This window comes from Onychostruthus taczanowskii, unplaced genomic scaffold (genome assembly GCF_017590055.1).
Source record: "Onychostruthus taczanowskii isolate IOZ18803 unplaced genomic scaffold, ASM1759005v1 scaffold34, whole genome shotgun sequence".
NCBI classification, from domain to species: Eukaryota; Metazoa; Chordata; class Aves; order Passeriformes; family Passeridae; genus Onychostruthus; species Onychostruthus taczanowskii.
This window is the reverse complement of record NW_024500794.1, coordinates 1,216,890-1,237,662: the sequence shown is the minus strand read 5'-3', so window position 1 is coordinate 1,237,662 and position 20,773 is coordinate 1,216,890. Positions and strand designations below refer to the sequence as shown.

The 20,773-nt window shown below is 43.1% G+C and overlaps 1 protein-coding gene across 1 annotated transcript in view; it reads right to left on the bottom strand.

Moving 5' to 3' along the window:
• The window catches only part of TBX15 (T-box transcription factor 15), a 90,707-nt gene that overhangs the window by 3,733 nt on the left and 66,201 nt on the right, over positions 1–20,773 (bottom strand). Inside the window, exons 6-7 of the mRNA XM_041410916.1 lie at positions 19,123–19,187; positions 12,367–12,464 (exon numbers count right to left, since the gene is read on the bottom strand). Coding sequence (XP_041266850.1) covers positions 12,367–12,464; positions 19,123–19,187 — 163 coding nt within the window. The remainder of the gene's footprint in view (positions 1–12,366; positions 12,465–19,122; positions 19,188–20,773) is intronic.

Below are 20,773 nucleotides of genomic sequence, written 5' to 3'. Positions count from 1 at the left end.
TAAAAAAAAAAAAAAAAAAAAAAAAAAAAAAAGAAAAAAAAAAGAATTTAATAATTTAATGCAGTGTTGCTGTGTTGCTTGATGAAAAGAGAATAGGTGATGCTAGTGGTTAAGAAATGCACTAGAAAGATGTGTTCTGTGCCAGTGTATGATGGTGAGAATGAAAGTGAGAATATATCTGACTCTTTCTGACACATCTAGGGTGAAACAGTATGGGGACTAAAAATATAATCTTGAGACACTAATAATTTTTGTGATTTTTTAATTTTTTTTTTTTACCCATATTCAGAAAAAAAGAAGAAAAACAGCACTGGGTAAGCACAGCCTGGAGTGATTGCTGTTGACCCAGGCAACACTAACAAAAGGCAAATTTCTGTGTTGCCAAGTCAAAGCAGTCATTCCCATTATCAGCCATGGGGAGGAATGTTTACCAGTTATTGCTGACTCGTTTTGTCATTCATTCCAAAGCACAAAAGAGAAGCATTGCATCAAGTCTCCATTAAAGTAAATGAGAGAAACTGAATTTTCAAATGCCACCATGGACTCTGCTTTCACTTCTTGACAATACAGAAATGCTCAAACTTGCTCACGTGTTTTAGCTCCAGAGTTTAAAGGATTGTTGTGTAAGTTTCTAATTTAGCATTTATTTTAAAGGCTACACTTTCCTGGTTCATTTAATGTCTCTGTCAGACAACCTCGGCCTATTTTGGCTGTGGGAAGTAAAGATGGCACCTCCTTCAGCCTTTGTCCCTGTGTCCCTTTTACAGGTTGTCCATACTGCAGTAGGGTCAGCAGAAGGGAGGGTTGGCCTCTGCACAATTAGTTCCACTGCAGCCTGTTTTAGTTGAAATTTCTGATAAAGGTGAGATTGAATACAACTACAGACATCATTTTTTTGTTAGCCCTGCTGTAAAGAGCACAACCTCCAACAGGGAGAACCAGCAGACAGCTGAATTAATTTGCCATCTTCCAGTTATCCAAGCCCAAAACATGGAGGTCAAACAATCACAAAACAAATACAGCACAAAGTGAGACGTATTTAACCCACAGTAATCCTGCTTTTGACTCTTTACACCATTTATTTCATTAACAAACTGCAGAAAGTGACTCCCTTGCTGACAGTGTCTGGAGAATAAGTAAAAATGCATATGTATACATGGATGAGTATTTAATGATCTGTTTGAAATAAAATATATAGAATAAATTATTAAATATGGCTTAATTTCAGTCTTCCTTTGCCCCAGAGCTAAACTTTATAACTCAGTAGGAGAAAAATGCACATCACTTACCGCTGTAAACAGCCAACTGAGTTCCCTTACTAAACTGAACAACCAGAGTTACAAAGCACAGGTTCAGACTGTGAATTCCTACCTATTCCTGAATTTTCCAAATTTGTTTGCTTACAAGAATTTTCTAACAAGCAAGTTCTTAACTTTGACAAGCTTGTTTTGAAACTTTAAATCTTTATGTTTTCTTTGTTTTTTTTCTATTAATTCAAAATTAATATTTGAAGCTTTGAGTTTTTAATGTGTTCACAGATATGGAAATATCACTCTCACTTTCTCTAGAGGACGTATTACAGTGTGAACATCTGCCTGTGATTTACATGACTGTCCAAGATACTCAGAAGACAATCTAGAAAGAGTAAAGAAGTGAATCCTTCATCCTGCGTGTTGTAATAATGATCCTTAAGATGTGAGAGGAGGGTACAGAGAGATCTGCTCATCTAATTTGCATTTAAACTGGGGATCATTAGACTTAATTAATCTGCTGAGAAGCTACAATCCAGTCATATCCATAACTGAGGTTTTGGCTACACAGAATAAGTTTTGCTTGTTAGCAGTTTCAAGCGTTGCTTAATGGTTCCAAAACTGAGAACTGCACATTTCAGGTCACCTCCAAAGAAGGATTAAGTGATTCTGCTTTGAATAATCCCTATTTGCAGGCCAACAGGCAAACCCTGAAGTGACAACACAACAGTTAGGAAGCAGAGTAAAAAAGATTTTTCCTTTTCTCTGTAGCGTCAAAATGATGAGGAGGTAAGAAATCCATCAATGTGAGCAAGTACCAAACCTGACAACTCTCTTTCAAGAATGCTTTTCCACCACCAAAAACCACAAGCACAGGGCACACCGCACTTCTGCTGCAACACAGCATAATGCAGAAGCAGGAAGTTCCTGATCATTTGCAGAGTAATCTTTACACCTCTAAGTGGAACAGGAAATAAGACAAAGCAAGGCCTGTCTCAGCTCATTCTCCTCTCCACTCTCACCAGCTCCACTCTCCTCTGAAGGACATTTCTTAGCCATCTTTGCTGGCGGCCCTAAGTACGAGCCATACACAACCTGGACTTTTGTGAAGTTATAACTTGGTCTGTAGTTGTTACAAAGTCAGCCAAATACCCCTAGAGATGGCAGCAAGCCCAGTAAATATATCCACACCATACCACAGTCTTGGAAAAACAGATGTGTGTGTCATTTCAATGGAAGGCATGGATAGAAACCAATCTAGTTAAACTGATACACAAAACTATGTTAGGTCTGGTTTAAGTCAACTGAAACCACATTTAAGCAAGAATAAAATGAATCCCTCGATAGCTGTCCTCTGTTCCTTTTCTCTACCCACCATTTCCCCTGGAAATAGTTGCCAACACCAAAAGCATTTACCAGCAATGTCACAGTATCTCTCACCTCCACATTTACCATGATTCCAGAGTGATTAATTACTATTTTGAGGAGCCCCCAGAAGATCATTTTTTTGGCTCTGCAGGCATTGCTTCCACATATGTGCAGTTATTGAGTCACATTTATACATTTGTATAAAATAGAAGGTTCAGAATTTCAAAGGCCCCTCCTTTTTATCTGAACCCTGCCCCAGACGGCAGGGGAAAGTGTCTGTCCCTACAGTGCCCTGCTATTCTGTCCAGGGTTTAGCCAAGCAATACTGTCATCCTGAAAGGAGCTTGTTCTCTGGGCATACAAGTGATAACAAAGTTGACCTTATCAAAAGGAAAGAAACATTTTCAATGAGGGGAACTGGAGTACGATCAAGTGCAAGAGAAGTAAAAATTTGCAAACTGGGACCAAGAAGTAGGGAAAAAGAATGAAATCATGGTGGAAGACAGGGAGACCATGCGGAAAGGGTAGGATGTAAAGGCAAACCTTCCTCTTCTTGTCACTCTTGTGACACCAAATAGAAATGCTGTCTGTGTGCCAGTGTCAGATACATGCCCACAAGGATTAGGGAAGAAATTACAGTTTTTCCTTTGGGTATCAACAAGAAGTGTCATTAAAATATCATCTCAAATGGCTTATGACTGGTATTTCCTTCCTGTCACCTGTGTCCATCTATGCCACAGTAATGGTGCTGTCTTCCCGTATGTTCCCAATAAACCCTTGCTTTTGCTTTTACCTAGATGGAGCTTGTGTTAAGGACAATTTCAGGGCAAACTGCAGTCCAAACATACATAGTCCATAAGGTATGACGTGCCTTAAAATGAAGGGTTGGAATATTCTGGAAACATTCAGTGTGCCAGGGCATCTGAAATGGTACAGAGACCTCTTCCACAGAAGGCAGGTCACGTAGAGAACTTCTAACACTGCAGTGTAGATGGAAAATGCATCTGCCAGCAGCCAGCATTTGCCAAAGGAGCTTTCTGGCAACAGCAAGATAGCGGGGAGAGCATCAGTGCCAAGGGAGTCTGAAGCAATTGTGCATGGAAAAATTTCTGGGATCTCTCTTATGAATGACACCATACTATTCACTTGACCCTCAATTTATCCTAACCTCCTTTATCTGAAAGGTGCACATAAATCAAACTTTGGCCTCCACTCACTGCAGCATACTTTCCTTGCTAATCTTTCCAGGCATTGGATGCTACCATCACCTGCAGTGCCTCCATATAAGCCTCTTGGTCCTTGAAGTCCTTGCTCAGTGCAGAGCTGCTGTCAGCACAACATACCTGAGCATGAATGCCATACCCTGTGGAATGGCAGAGTCTCACCAGAGCGACAAGAGCTTTAGAGAAGTTTGGGCAACTTGGTCACAGCCTGCAGTTCTCAGCATGGCTGGTCTCACACAGGGGTGACCTCGTATTCACAGTCACATTGCAAATAGATGTGGCTGCATGTCCTCAGAGTTTGTGCCTTACTTTCTGACAAGGATGGGAACAGCAAGGTGGTTTGCATTAAGATTTTACATTTTGATGGGTCAGGCAGCACAAAGTTATTATGTGAGTGCAAGAGTTTAGCCCACTCCCACCTAACAAGCTAGTTTAGCTTGTGGCCAGACATGATCCACGGGGTCAGCCTGGCCAGTCCACGGCCACAGGACAGTGTCCAGCCCACAGCCTCAGCCAGGCCATCTCCTTCCACCACCATATGTGACCAGGACCTGATGCTTGGGTTGATAGGTGCACAATCTCACCTGGAGGAGCCACAGCCCCTCTTCTGACACCTGCCCAAGATGTTGGCATCTTCATCATATGATAGACATGTGTCCAAGCACCTGGGGCTCAGAAAAAAGGGACTGTGGGCACTAGTCATTCACCTGGCTCACAACTCTTCTCCTGGCACTTAACTTGGGCAAATAAGCCCTCCTGAGAGGTAGTTTATATTCACTTGGGCGCAGAGCCATGATAATGCAACTCTCCAGCTTTCCAAATGGAGCTGGCCAGGAGCTGGCGTGTGTCTGGCCAGCAAGGAGCACAGAGGAGCCTGCCCATGCAGATGTACTCCAAGTCGTTTCTGAAATGTCTGGTTTTTGTGATGACTCTACAGTCTTGGACACATGTGTACAAGGTCTTTCTAAAGTACAGGAAAGGGCAACTCTTACCAGTGTTTTGCAGTGTCCTGTCCTCCAACACAACAATAACTAAATGTAATGGCATGCATTACAAGAAATAAATTTGAACAAAAAGGTAAAGCCTACTATCATCCTGTGCACTTCCACACGTGTGCACACTAAGTATGGCATATGAGATTTACTCTCTGCCTTCCAAGTTACTTCACCTTTGGTTGCACAACAAAAATTAAATATGTTAATAGCCCAAGGATGGGAATCCGAGGGAGTAATGAGGTTAGGAGGGAGGGTTTGTGCAGATTGCCAGGTGGTCTGACAGATTATGAGGCCAGAGTGTGCCACCGTAACTATCTGATCTCATGTCCTTTTGGAGCCAGGCGCAGCACAAACCTGGATCCATTTCTGCTTCAAGCAGCACATGCCTCAGTCCTGCTTGATGCCTTCAGACATCTAAATGCCACAATATCAGCTGTCACTCCTGCTCTCACCTATCATGGCAACTTTTTCCTTGCAAGTACAACTGGCAGCCCAAGGTCTCTGCTCCCAATCCTAGCTTTCCAAAATTCAAACCTAAAACTACCCCTCTGAGTTCCCTCTTCACCTCCTTGGAAAACTAAATGACTTTGATGCCTGTTTCTTGTCTTCTCATCAAGAGAGGGCAAGGCCACGTGCTCTGTGACATGCTGGACTCTCTCTCTCTTCACTCCTTCCCTATTTTTAGGAATGAAAACTTCCCACTTTCATGGGAATGAGAGCCATTTCTGTCTTCACAAAATGTAACTGCCTTTTTTCTCTCTAGAGCCCTTGGCCAATTATCAAATTATGAATCTGCTGGTAAAATCTTTAAAAGGCCCAAATGAGACTCAAATCCTATTTCTTGCCAAGTTGCTGGGTTGTAGAGGAAACATAAAGAGTGCTTTGTAGTTCCTCAGGATACAGTTCACAGAGCACATAAAAAAAGAAGATAATTACAGCAACAGATTTAAGGGGGAAAGTATGTACTGTATGGCACAAAAGTGAGGAACGAAAGGAAATTTTGGTTAAAGTTAGCAAATTATAGAGAAGGACCTTTTAAATAAGTTTGCCTCAAATAACAAGAATCATTGGAATTAATGGCAGATCTAGAACAACTCAGAATAATACTTTACTTTACGTCTTACAAATTTCTTCAAGGCAAACAGCAGTCAGAAAGTTAGAGATAAAAATTGCCTTGGTTATCCTTCAAGAAAAAATATTTTCAAGATCTAATGGTAAAAAACGACCTTTTTTTCTAGTGTGGACAAAGAATGTGATTCAGGAGATGTGATTTTCATTCTCATCCATATCCAGAGCACCAAGACAGCTGAGGAAAAACATCGAAGTACTGTGGCGAGTTCAAGGAACATGTAATTTTCTGTTCATAAGAAAATTATGTGCTACTCTTAGGAAACTGTTCAAATCTTCAAAGCATCATTGCCCACCTCTAGTCATTCATGTGAAATCTGATCACCACTCACCAGATAACAGAGACTTAGGCTTCAGTCACTGGAACTGAGGGTAAACACCTGTCTGGAGGAGCAGAGCACTTCACGCTCCGTTCAGGTCATCAGGAAGTGGCACAGACTCTGACTTCCAGCTTCTTGTGTCACATCTGGGAGGGCATTTTAATTTTCCAGTGAAGCACCAAAAATGTCCCTTCTCTAAAGGAAAACTGTCTGCAGCTCAACCTAGAAGAAGCTGGAACAGTGTTTTCCCTGGTGCTTTGTTTAAATGAGGCAATCTATGAGCAGTTTGCAGTATGGAGCAGAAACCAGCAGTAGATCCCAATAACTCTGGCAACAACTGCTGTTTCCAATCTCCTCTTCAAGGTCAAAAGAATCAAGCAGATAATTGAGTCCACACCCAGCTATCTGACCTCTGCCAATAGCCTAGACTGTTTACAATTGATTTTGAAATGGAAGCAGAATCCAGATTATCCTGGTGGCATTGCTGACAGAACTGATGGCTGCCTTTGGGAGGCAAGGGGCCAATCAGATGCATTTGCAGGTGGTTCAAACTCCCTTTGCACAAGCAATTCCACTCTTTCGGGAGACATTATTTTTGGGATCTAGGATCTCAGATAAGGCCAAAAGGATTGTAATAGTTATATACTTCTTTCTGCCTCTAGGCACTTGTGATGCCTTCAGATGAAGTTCTGGAGGGTTCAGTCTTCCTTCAACTTGATGCCAGTACACATTTATGTATTCAGGATTTTGTTTTCATATGGATGCAGTCAGGGCAGCTCTCTGAGCACCACCCCCGTGAGGGAAGACTATTATACTGAGTTACAGGCAGTACAGACAAACTTTGGCAAGAGAGAGGTGATGCCTGCCCAGAAAGGGTAATGTTTACAGACAGAGAAGCTGGAAAAGCAGCAACACCTCAGCTCAGGGTATCTGTCTCACATCTGCTGATAGCCCATGCAGACTTAGGGTCTGTCTGGAAACATCGTTACTAGGAGAAAACATTGTTCCTTTCCAGCAGTAAATGAGAGGATTGAATCTCTTCCACACCAAGGAGAGGGAGCCTTTTGTGCATATCCTTGTTGACGCAAGACTGCAGGGTTTAAGACATTCCCCTGTCAGAAGGGGACAGTGGGACCTGTACTCAATCAGTCTGTACAAGCATGCTGCTCTAGAGATAGCACCAGCTGTCTCACCAGCAAGGAACACAGCCCTCTTTCCCTACAGTACCCTTGTAGATAATTTCCAATGCTGATCTCAAGAACTATTAATGCTAATTTTGCAGACCCTCTAAGATGTGTGCTTTCTACTCTCTACCTCCAGTACAAGATCAATGCAGATGCTCAAGCTGATGGAGAAGGGGTTGAATCTACTGGATATACCCTTTGGTGGATCCCTGGCAAAAGCATTTATTCAAGAAGAGAGCCCATTTGTAAGGAAAGCTGCTTTGAGAGCTGGCCTCGTGATAGATGGCATTGTGTGACTCTCACATTGGTCCTGAATTCCTGCTTGGGAGGTACTTCTTCCTCCCAACTGCCAGGGTACCTTTGATTTCATTTCCTGAGAAGTCATCAGCTTTTGTAGGAAGGATTAGATACTGATCACTCTTCTAATATTGCCTTTTTAGTCTCATATGTGCTCGCAAAACTTATAGTCACTAATAGTGATCTGCTCATCACAATGTCCTGTGGGAAACTGGATGTCACAAATGAGCCAGCAACAGCTCTTTTACTCTTAGTGACATAATGCAGAGTTACTGGAACTCTGATTTTCTTTTTCCCTCTCCCTCTTTTTTTTTTTTTTATGTTCCCTTTTAAAATCAAGAAACTGAGCCACAAATTTTTAATAATGAGAATCTGGATGAGGTTCAATCTAAATTTTGAAAATATATTCCAATTAAAAGCTTTAATAGATTCTTGGCTTTCCACATGTCTCACTGCCATATGCATTCAATAACCCCAAGCCCCCTTTCTCACCAGCAGCAAGTAGACTGCAGTGTGGGTGATACCATTCCCCAGAACGTCAGCTGCTCCTGGATTGCCATTTTTGGAGCATTTCGTGCAAAGGTTTTTCTCAGGGGGGGATTTCTTTCTTTCAAAACTGGCTGCAGATCCGCTGTGATTGTGTCCAGCATGGTGCTCACTCTTGCAAAGCTGCGGATGCTTTTGGATTGTGCACTCCAAGAGAGAGGTTTTGTTCGCAAGCCAGGGGATTTCACTAAGAGAAGCAGCAAGTTCTTTCCCTTGGTAGGACAACATGGTGACCACTCAGGCCACAGACCTGCAGGGACTTGCCGGTGTGCTGTCCTTCAATGCAACACGTGCAACTAGAGCTCATGGACCACAAGATTCAGCTGCACCAGGCATCTGCAGCTGGGTGCGACATCAAACCCGCCAGTCTGCATGGCAGCTGAAAGCCATCATTGTGCAGATTAGAAAGTCATTCAATCCCTGCATGAAACAGCTGCATCCAGCACACCAAGTATCGATTTTGGTGTGTCCCTTGCTCGACATAAAGCTTGGGCCAAACAAATGGGCTAAGCACTAGGATGTAGGTCAAATGGCAGTAAGGATAATGTGGAAAAAATGGTAATATCTTTAGATAATTGTATCACATGGATGTGTCTGGAATACTCTGTGCAGACTTGTGTTTAAAGAAATGATTAAGAATCTGGAAAAGTTCCCATTAAAAGATAAATTAAACGATTGGTGCTATTCACTTTGAGAGGCACAGAAAGGGGAGATAAAAACCTGTAAAACAATTAAATGTATGAATAAGATGGATGAGGGGAAATTTGTCCTTAGCTCTTAACACACCACAAAAAGGGATAAACATTTAGAGCAGAAAACTTAGTCTCTTGAATGAAGCATGTTTGCATGCTTGCAGGTTACCAAGCAATCTCTATTGCCCTTGCTACTTTTGTCCCCATCACTACTGACCATTTTGCAATATTTTTGGGATTTGTACCTCTTAGGAACTGCACTAATTTTTTTTAGATCTGGAAAAGTTAGTGCTGGAACCAGACTCTGCAGGGTAGTACCAGGATTGTCCTTTCTGGAGGGCATATTTGTAGTTATCCTCAGCTTTGAGATCAGCCAGCTCCTCATTTCAGAATACACACCAGCTTTTCGGAACTGGCACGTGTGGCAGTAAATTAAATGCTCTCCAAAATTGTCACATTTACAGTTATTTTTATCAGTCAAATCTCTAACCTGGCCAAGTAATTTAGTTGGATTTGTTAGGCAAAACTATCTTGGAAAATTCAGGTAGCACAGAAAATTTTAGCTTGAAAGCAAGGAAGACACCATATTTATGCTGCTGCTGCCCCAGGCTTTTTCCCCAGAAAGTATAATTTTTCCTATTACAGTAGGATGGGTCCATCTCTAGAAAATCAAAACTGAATTCCACAGTTCCTACAAGGAAACTGTTACAGCACATCCTTAAACTTCATGTAACTAGAACCCACTGTATTTCTTCCTATCACCACAGACAGTATCTTATTTTAGTACTTTTATCTATTCTCTCTCTCCTCACAGGCTGGATAACCATGGCTTGCTCCTCATCAGTCCTAGGCATGTGACCACTCTTCCTGCCCTCATCTTGTCTCTCTGCAGTGAGAACTCACTCCTCTTTAGCTGCAGTGCACATCTACTCCCGAAAGTTTCCCGTAGCCTCCGTGCAATTTCCCAACAAACATTTCAGGGGATAAAAGGAAAGCTTGCATTTTCTCAAATGTTTATTCAGAAATGTCACATATCCACCCAGCTTTGATGAAACCAGCAGGATCTGGAATTAAAATATCAGTTTATTAAAAAACCAAACTTTAAATTTTCTAATTCATAAATATATATAAGGGTATGAGATGACACCATGCAGCTCAGAGCACTGAAGCTCCAGATGGGTGAGAGGAGGAAACTCTGGGGCAAGTCACATCCATGTAAAGTCTCAGAGGATCTGAGGCTGAATGGCTTATGCTGATGGCAGCTCTTAAACAGCAGTGATTTACTCACCTGTCACCCAGTTCATGTGCTTGAAAGCAAGGAGATTAAGAGGTGTAGGCATGATATATCCTGGTTGTCTTACATTTGGAGGGAGGAATCACATGTGGCTTAAAGCCACCTCAGCATTTTTTGCTCTTTCTGTCAGCAGTTCCAAGGACTTCATACCAGCATGTTTGTCCTTGCCTTAGGGGGCTGTCCCAGTAGCCAGAAATTAAAATAGAGTGTGTTTGTACCTTAGCTTTGCACCTATTTTAGAGACCAGGGGTCAGCTTGTTACAGCAGTTACCAGTGAGATGAGCACTATGAGAGTTGGAATACTTCTGATTTATTCTTTCACATGGCTAAATGCGGAGCTCAAAAACCCTTTTGTAATGAGTTGTTAGGTTGTGAGATCAACCTGTGAACACAGCTTCAGCTAAGGGCTGCCCTAGGCTTTATTGTCCCTGTTGCAGTGGTGGTGGTCTGCACAGGGCCTGCTGGTTACAGGGTACTGGCTTGCTTCCTGGCTTTTCAGCTGCCAAACTATATTATAACAAGCTAAAAATACATTAAATATTTTCCTTTCCTAATATTACCTTACCACGTAAGCAATCGTTGGACCTGCCACTGGGATGTTATCTGATAACTGAGGGCAGGGAGGCAGGCAAGCCCGAATAGGGGGTGAGACATCGGAGAGAGGCTGCTTCAGTGACTGTGACCAGGAGGAGAGGTTGTTATGTTTCTATTTAGGTGGGTGATGAAAACATTTCTAAATCCTGGATTTAACCCATCTCTGACCACGTGACCCACCGCAAGTGCTCCTCAACACAAACCCCTGAGCATGTGCAAAACGCCTCCTGCCCCATGGCGCGCTATTCAAGAAGAGTTGGGTGGTCAGGTGAAGACCATGCATGGGCAGTCTAACAGAGCTGACTGGAGTATGCTCTGTCCTACTTCTGTGCTGTGCCATCAGAAAGATTATTTAGCAGGTGACCTGGGCCCTGGGGTGTTGCATGTGGAACTGGCATGGGGGACAGTCAACAAGCAAGAAGAGATTCCTCAGCTGAACACTCTTCTGATTCTGCCTCAGTGATGGGCAACCCCAACAGCCACCGCTGCTTCCTGCATCTCGAGGAGAACACACCATCCCTAGGTGGATGCAAGATCTAGAGGGAGGTTTTGGGGGTGATGTCAAGCTTGAATGTGAGAGGCTGGAGAATCTGCTACACAGGACAGGCATTTGGCGTTGATTGCTTACCTTTGCTGGTGTCACATTTGAACAACTTTTGAATTGTTTATTTTCTTGCATGTACATTGGAATTTAAAAAAAGTATCGGGCTGCTGCCTTGGTAACTCTTTCTCAATGATCACTGTTTTTAACTAGATATAGCTGCACTAAAGTGAATGGGAAAGACCTACCTCTGAAAAAAGCAAAATAGCAACATGGCCTGAAACTAGAGATGAAAGCCCTACTTAAACTAATGATATATGTAAAGGGCAGAAGCTATGAAAAGACTCAGCATGAACACTTGGCCTATCCAATAATTCCTCCCAGATTCTTACTAGCAGAAAGTGTCTCCAGCAAGGCCACTGTGTTTTGAAATCAAGGCAGCATGACCCCAAAGGGAGACATATTCTTGGTCTCCTAAAACTTCCAGAAGGCAAATCCCCCCAGCCCCCTTCCCCTTGTGTTTGCATACAAATGGCAAATGTAAACTGTAAATGGAGAACAACGTGTCTGACATGATTTCCTCAGTCTTTCTCTGCTCTCTTCACATTTAACTCATACTGTGTACTTGGGCTGGTTTGCCCAACCCTACAATCCTTCCTGCTCCTCCTTCTAGCTCTTAGGACTCTAGCTCAGGGAGACCAGGGAACCCAGGAGATTCCATCACACCTCATAAGGCACAGCCTGTCCACTGTTTCCATTCCCCTCTCTGCTCTGCGTCCTCTCACTTCAGCCAAGAGCTCAACAATGTGTGTGACATCCCCATTCCAGTCGCTGGACACACAGCAAAGTGCATTGCTGCTTTTATGCCCTCTTCTCCTGCTCTTTCTACAGGAGAAAGAGCAATCTCTTTCCTGCCATCTCTTTGCTCACTCACCTTGCTGTTTCTGCATGGTAGTGAAATCTTCAAAGGTGAGAGTGCGCACGGGGGGCCTCCAAAAGGCGTAGGTCTCCATGATGGCCTCCAGCCCCGTCCTGTGCAAAGGAAAGAAAAGGAGTGAATAAGAACATCAATCAGCTGGGGACAAAGGCACTGAGGAATGAAGGCCTGACCTTGCTTGGCCAGCTGCCAGCAGCCACTGAAAGGTCACCTTGGCATCTGTGAATTCCTCAAGTGCGTCTTCCTGCACAGGTGCTGACCACAAGAGTAAAATGAAATTTCCCCAGCCCAGGATTTCAAACGTTCCTAACAGTCTCTAAATGCCTTTTTCCTTCCTAGCAAGAATCTCAAGCCTTCTGTCTGCTTTCCAGGGGACACACAACTGTCAGCTCCTTAAGGCATACTCAATTTATCATTGAGTGGCCCTGCACAATTTTGGATGTAAGTTGTCATGCAAATAAAGAAGGCCTGGGATTCAGATGATGTAATCAGAGATATTTTGTGAATTGCCTTTCCCTGCCACTTCACTGTTCTGGACACTGTTCCAAAGTGCTATGAGAAGCCATCAAAAAGGGAATCTTCTTGGTTTTGAGCTTCGAGTAGAGATGCGTAAGATGCTCTTTCTCAAAGTTCAGTTATATTTCTGCTTTGGGTCCCTGACTCACCACAAAGACTTATCAAAGACTTATCAAAGAGAAAAAGCCAAAAATGGAGAGTTTTTCTTCTTGAAGGGAGGTCTCAGATTTGTTCCTCTTGTCACCAGAAACTCCTAGCTCTGCTGGCAGTCTCTTAGTGCCACAGGCTCAGTGAGAACATAGGTGTGTTATCAAACCCACGGGAGTTTCTTCCCAGGAAAAGTTCTCCTCAGTGGAAGCTGCACACTAGTCTGTTCCCCATTCCTCACCTTCCCCAGCCTGTTTTCCCACAGTAGGTTACAGCCCTTACACTGACTGAATACCAGGAGAGATTATTCATCAAATGAGAGAACGTATCCCCTTTCAATGCAAAAGGCACAACATCCCCAGAGCCGCTCATCAGATGTTGAGCTGACACTGGAGCTGCCTTTTCCTTCTGAAAATTTCTTTCTGCACATGCCTCCACTCACTCAGTTAACTTTCCAGAGTCTCCCCGGAAGCTTGGATGCTTTAAATACATTTGAGTTGGCAAACCAAACTCTGTATTTTAAGAGGAGGTTTAGAAGAGAGGTTGTTGCATGGTGTTTATTAGCTGCTAAGCTGTTAGAAGTAGAAACAGAAGACATCTCTGCATAGCAGTCTCACACTAGTGCTGAGCACATTACAACAAAACTATTTGGTTAATACAGTGGCCTCTGCCAGCTCATGGAGCTCAGAGGCAACAAGGCAGGGCAGAATTTGAACCCATCAGCTAAGCTGGGCTCTGTGTGCAAAAGCTGCCCTTTGACTACCGGTACAACCCCCAGGATTTCCTCTGCTCCCTGTGTGTGAAAGTCACACATGTTCAGACTCCATCTGCTTCTCAACACGCACAGCCAGGAAGAGAATGGTACCTTTTTTTGCAGCCCCAGTCCAAACACCTAGGGAAAACTTTCTGGTGCTGTATATCCAGGGGGCATAACATGCCCTGAGCAAGTTGCAATGCACCCAGACCTGTTGTTGAAAGGACCTGCCTTGATGATTAGAACCACATAATGCATCAGAAATGCAGACTGAAAGTTCCAGCTGTGCTACTCCAGCTGCTCTGTGTCTGCCACAGGATCGTGGGGGAAGCAGGGAGGCCAGCTTACTGAGAGCAGTGGACACACTGGCTGGCTCAGTCATTAGATCCCCAGGTACCCAACCCCACTCTGCACCAGCACTGGGCTTCTAGCTCTGATCTCACAACTCCCTTCCAGTGGAGGTGGCTCATGGAGGCACTAAAAGCAGATTAAAGCTATTACCCCTGCCTCTCCCTGCAGCCTGCACCATTATCAGCTCAGCATTTGACTCATGATTCAAAGTTTCTAGCTCTTCATCTAACACTTTACCCTGTATCAACACAATTCTCAAAGGCACCATAGAATTTCTACTTCTAAAAGAAAAGGAAAAAAGAGAATATCCAGGCCATAATAAAAAGAAGGAATAAAACAGTAAATTTGGAATAATATATTGCTTTCAAACATTGGACTTGACTGTGTCTGTGAGCTGATAGGGGGTAAATGGCAGCACTAAGAGTGTCAGAGCAGCTTGTAAAGCTGCTCTATTCCTGCCCTGTATGTCAGAGGAAGGAAAGATGCCAACACCAACAGGGACCTACCTCCTCCTGCTCCAGGAGAGCAGTCCTAAAACAGCCCCCTTGCTGTGAGCACAGCTCCTGTCACCCTTCCCTTTCCATGCTGTGGCAGCAGCTGGCAGCAACAGTGTGGCCTTGCCCTTCAAAGCCGGGAGCAGCGTGGTGTCACAGGTACCTGAAGGATGGATGTCAAACTCCACAGCTGGCTCTTCCTGCTCCAAATGGGAGTCCTTTTTCTCCCCACAAGTTTGCATATGTTGGACATGTGTATAAAACCTCCTCTCTGAGCATGTGGGTGACAGAGCCCAAACTTATGTTCACTTCTCCTATGCACAAATGTAAGCCTCTATATAACTAGACCAAACTTTTTTTTCCCCCATTAGTTTGTGGGTTTCTTTTTTTTTTTTTATCATTGGTTTCTGGGGTTTTTTTTCACATCTTTCCAGGTGTCAGGCAAGACCCATGAGACAGCAACTTCATGTGTTAACCTGCTGGGCACCTACCACACTATGAATGGAGTCTTGCAGAGGAAAAAACATGCATTCATGCTAAAAACAGCTCTTGGTGAGAAGGCACACCACCTTTGTGTACTGATTTTAAAGCCCTAGCCCCAGCCTTTCTTCTGTCTGTGATGTATTCCTACTTTTGAAAGAAAATGTTGAGGTGGGAATCAAGAAATTTAATCCCTGTCAACTCTAATAACTGTCTCTCCCATAGCAGTTTATGACATTGGTGTGCTCCCCTAGTCAGCAGAAATACTGGACTGCCATTCTGTGTGTGTGTTCCACCCCTTAACAAGGAAAAGGATCCCCATCTGGCCAATGAGGAGACATTTTGGGACAATAATAAATGTTGACAAAAAAATAATTGTTTTCAGCGTTTCTGAAATGTCAGGAAATTTGGAGGGCCTTTGCTGAGGGTTGCTGATACCAAGTGTGCTGAACATTATCCATGTGGCATCTACTTTCTCTTCCAAGGAACTGCACTGAAAAATTAACTTCAAAATATCTATCAGGCCATAAACCCTTCCCTCTCACACCATCTTTATGAAGGAAGTAAAAAAAAAAAAAGTATCAGAAGAGGTCTCACTGCCAGTATTTTTTTAATAAGGTCAGTCCTTTAAAAGGTATCCAAAATTTGCTCTCTCTTTTTCATTCATTCTTTTATTTTTAGTGCTATAAAATTTTAATAATAGGCAATAAATGAAACAGTTCCATTGTCTGAAAAATGAAACGAGCTATCTGTGCACCTCCATAATCCATCCCATATGGCTGATCTTGCCGTTCCCACTGCACATAGGATTCAGGCCATCATTTCATTGTTTGCTGGGGAAGCCAAGCTGTTGGCTCCAAGTGTCCTCCTGGCTCTCTTATCCTAGACAAAGCTCAAAGAGTATTTCCAAACAAACAACTTTTATTCACCTCAGCTGCCCACATCTGAAATCAAAGTGCTGGTTTTTCCTTCAGCCTAGGGGTTTTTTCTTCCATCACCCTGTTGAGTTTCCTGACTGTTTTCCCTTCTGGCTTCCTCCTGGATAAGGAGCTGCTGCAAGCATCCCACTGTCAGATGAACTTTACCCAGTCTCTAAAAATAACCTCTGTGGCATTAAACCTGCACCCTCACTACCCAAACATTTGGCTAGCTGAGCTCCATATGTCAAAAACTGGTTTCTCAATCTCTTGAAGTTCAGGAAAGCAACCAAGTAATAACCTGCCTTATTCATACATTATGTGGGTATCCTTTCACCACCAGGAAACTTCTCCTCCAACATCAGGAAATTCTCTTGTTGCATTTCTACAGATACTTTATGTGCTTTTGCAAAAAGTGAAGAACACCCAAAAATCAGGTACAGAGAATCTCTAATAAGACTGACCTTCAAACACAGGCTACCTCTGCCATCCAACAAGGCTCATGGTTAGATTCCTGAACCCCATTATTTAATGTGGTTTGAGTGCTCAAAGACTGCTTGACACTAGCAAGCGGCTGAGCTGTTTCCATCCTTCCCTCTGAAACACCTTAGTGCTCCTTCTCCCAGCTGAAAGTCTGGGAAAAGATTGCTCCCCCATATGGATACAGTCAGTCACATCATGATGGGGTACCCCCAGAGCAGCATCTTGCTCTGATGAAGGGAGATCACAGTAATGAGGAAATAAAGGGGCAGGCTGCAAGTTGATGGAAGTGAAAGATCCAAAATGGAAGCTAGTTTTAAAAACAACAGTCACCTCCACAATTTCTGCAGCAGGAGACAACAGTGAAACAGTAACAATAAATAAGTGGAGGAAAAATATCCATCTCCATTTTATGGAAGAGTCTCAACATAAAGCAGAAAGGAAATGTCCTAGGAAAGGAGTGGCTTAAGCGTTCCTTTTCTTCCACCATGCACTGCTTTTTCCCTGGGAGTTTTCTCCTCCATCATTTGCTGGCAAATTCTAACCATGGCTCTGACACAGTATCCAATGTTTCTGGAATAGGATGTCCTGGAGGTGCCTCAGAATTCTGTGTTTCTTGCTGCTGCCATGCCTTTATTTTTGCTTTTAAGTCCTTATACATAAAACCTACTACTCACTTGTACTGCTCACTTGCCTGATTCACAAATGGCCTTTCTTCAAATTACCCTATTTCTTTTGCAAAGGAGAAATTTTCATTTTCAGCAGGACCTTCTCCAGCCACAGTCTGCAGCACTGCAGTTGACTGAAGCTGTGGGAAGGACGTGGGAAGTTGTAGAGTATCACAATTGTTTTTTGACCAGTGATCCTAATGAGATTATAGATTCACAAGCGAGAGGAAAGCCATCCAGCTCAGTTAAGGAAAGTCCCATATGGAAAGTCCTTTCCACACACAGCTTGGCCTTCAATGCTTTCCTCCCTCCTATGGGAATATCTGTGTATGTGTCCTCTGGGAAGGAGGCAGCTGAGCATTTGTGTCCTCCCCTAGCTGACAACAGCAGTGCAACTGCAGCCAGACCCCTGCTTGTGAGGCAGGCGCCTGACTGCTATATATGCTTGCAAATACCTTTGCCTGTTTTTTTCTTCCTAAAGCCTCAGGCTGCTCCCTTTGATGTGTAATACCTTAAAGATTTTAATTCCTCTTTACATCAGCAGAGAGCCTTACTGAGCTCTCCCCACAGCTGCAGCCGTGTAGCAATTTCCTGCCCTTTCTTAAATCAATGAGCTACAGAGATCAGCAATTCCCAACCTTTTCAGGAAACTGTCCAAATTCACTGAGCTAGGACCTTATTAATGCCTTCCACATTAATGCAGCCCACCATGTACCTGGAACTGCATCAATCCCTCTCCCAAACCCAGCCCGGGTGCAGCTGTATCTGTGCACATGGGGAAGATCTCGTACCCAGGACACACTTTGCTTTCCCCACACAGGAGAGGAAAGCAGAATAAAGGCCACATATGGCTCAAGGAGAGCTGGTGATCACAGCAGGGATTAAATGAGAGTGGCAACAACTTCATGCATAAATTCAGTAAGATGAGAGCAGAGGAGCTGAGCTCCTCTAGGTCAGTTAAATGTCTTCTTTGGGACGATGGAGAGTGTAGCACTAAAAGTGAGTGGTGGAAAACACAGGGCAGCTGCCCATTCATGAACACTGACCTCACCAAACCTCCTTATGAAGGAGACAGCAGTCCTGGTAAACACACACAACAGGAGCATGCAAGTAAAACTGAGTTACAGCGCCCATGGGGACAGCAAATGAGGGCTATGCACACAACTTTTACTCTGGTCTGCACACTCAGAGCTTTGCTTTGCAACCCTAAGTTTCTTGTAATGTAGTCATATATATCTAATTGTATAATTAAGTTTTAAAGCCTTTGTTACACTGATTTAAAGGATATCTACATCATTTAGATTTGAAATATTTAGATCTGCTGCACATTGTGCTGCAGAATTCATGAATGGCAGAAAAAGTTGGAATTTTTATTTTCTTACTCTTTTTTGATAACTCTGTAATGTCTTTTACTAATACAATGGGGGGATTGATTAAAGCTCCATTTTAACTACTGTGCTGTTAAAATATAATTTCTTCTAAATAGTATTTAAGGTGTTCTACTTAATTTTTTAATAAAAATCATGACAAAATTAAGCAATGCAGTCAAAGTGAAACCATTGGACACTGCTGGATAAAAATTGAAATTATTTGAAACTAGAACATTTTTGCACTTTTATCCTGCACACCTATGAGAAACTAATTTTTTTCTTCTAACATAAAGAAAGCATTTGCTCTCCAAGTTTTGGCATTTCCTGTGAAAATTAAAACTTAAACATGTCCTTCAGCCAACCCCACATGTAATAAAGAATAATTATTTGCACAGTGTTGGGCTGTGACCTCTTTGTCTGTTATGCAGTCTGCTATCTGCCATTTTTCTATCTCTGTACTTCATTTTAATGAAAAAAATTAAAATTGCCTTTCTCAACCATAGGCATATGCCCTGTGCACCCATCAGGGAAAGGAGGGAAGAAATCGGTGAGGAAACACAAACAAGCTTCTGTTACCTGTTTCTCCCAGAATCTCTGAAACCTTTGGCAAAGGGGTTTCTGTCAATTTTTAATCTGGTGATCTAAAAGGAAGAAAAAGAGAATTAGTTGATATCTTCAATTTTTTTTTTCTTTCAACAAATGAAAATTGTGGATGATTACCATTCTTGCCCAAGCCACCTCTACAATGATCTTTCACACTTATTTCCCCACACCTCTGTCAAATTTGCCCTTCCATTATCCATGAACAGATAGTCTGCTTATCAAAACATGTCACCAGAGACAGAAATCATGGTAGCATTAGGAAACCTGGCACAGTGCTGGGGCTGAGAAGTTGTTCCCGGAGCAGAAGAACAGAAGGTACAAAACCCCAGGAGCTGTTATTTATCATTGGCCACGTGATTTGGGAAGCAGGCACACTGCTCAAGTTTGGCTGCTATCTGAGTCATCTCAGCCTCAACACTCCAGATATCCAGCAGCTGGATGCAACTCATGGACCTTCAAACAATGCTGAAGAGAAAAGCACAGGCTACAGCCCCCAAAGATGTCAGGTGGCCACCCAGTCACACATACAAGTTGCTGTTGTTCTGGTCAGCATCTAGGCAGCCCTCAAGAATTTTCTGGTCTGGAATTTTTTTTTTCCTCCTCTAAATAAAGGAGGTAATAGCCAGACTGAGTTCTTTGGGGGAATCTTCCTTCCTGCCTTTTTTTAAGCATGAATTCCATGTTGGTAAATATGGACCACAAGACTGGGATTTTGACCTTGAAGCCTGTGGTATTGTACTCCCTGTGGGCTATTCCACAATCTGGGGTAGCAAAAGAGCTTCCCTCTGCCAGCCTCAGCTTGTCCTAGACATTCTGTATTTGGAATGAAAGAAGAGTGAGATCTCCAGAACCTACCAAATTTGAGGTGGTTTTGCTGAAACTGCTCGAAAGGGACTAGTTTAATACAGTCTGATCTGAAGGGGATTTGCAGGTGTTTTGCTTCTGTCAGAACCAAGCCCTTACTCTGTATATTAACCTCAGATCTGGAATGCAGCTCCTATTTTTGCAGAAGCTTAATTTGTGAACTTAATTTCCGCTAGCCTGACTTTGCAGCTGTCCTGGGACTTGTGTGTACAGAGACAGATATGTTCTGTGGAGGATGGAATTACAGCAGAGGGAATCCCTGTGGTGGATTTGCTAACATTTTACAATTGTTTCCAGAGACGCTTCCCTCAGTAAGGCAAAGCTCGGCAGCCACTGGAGGGCATGGAGGCAGATTCAGGGGATTTAGATTTGGTTTAAATGAAAATGTTTCTCCAGCCCACCAGAATTTCCTTGCTGGTATTACAAAAATGTGATTGTGTCCCCCAAATCTTTTTGAACAAAATCCCCAGATATTCGGAATTCAGAGAGACAGAAATGTCAGTGTTGCTTTATGGTGAGGCAGCTTGTGGTGCCAATCCCTGACAGGGATCCCTCCCTTAGCATCTCTCTCCCTGAGTAATTATGTCTTATAAGTCTGGTCATTAAGGAAGAATGATAGGCTTATTTCCTGTCATTTCTTCTCCTTTCCCTATCCTCCTTCCTTGTCTGAGCTACTGTCAATTTTGTGGAGTATCTGCATTTGGACAAGGGAGGCAGGAAGTTTCCCATACTGCAATGATATCAAACCCACCAGCATGTT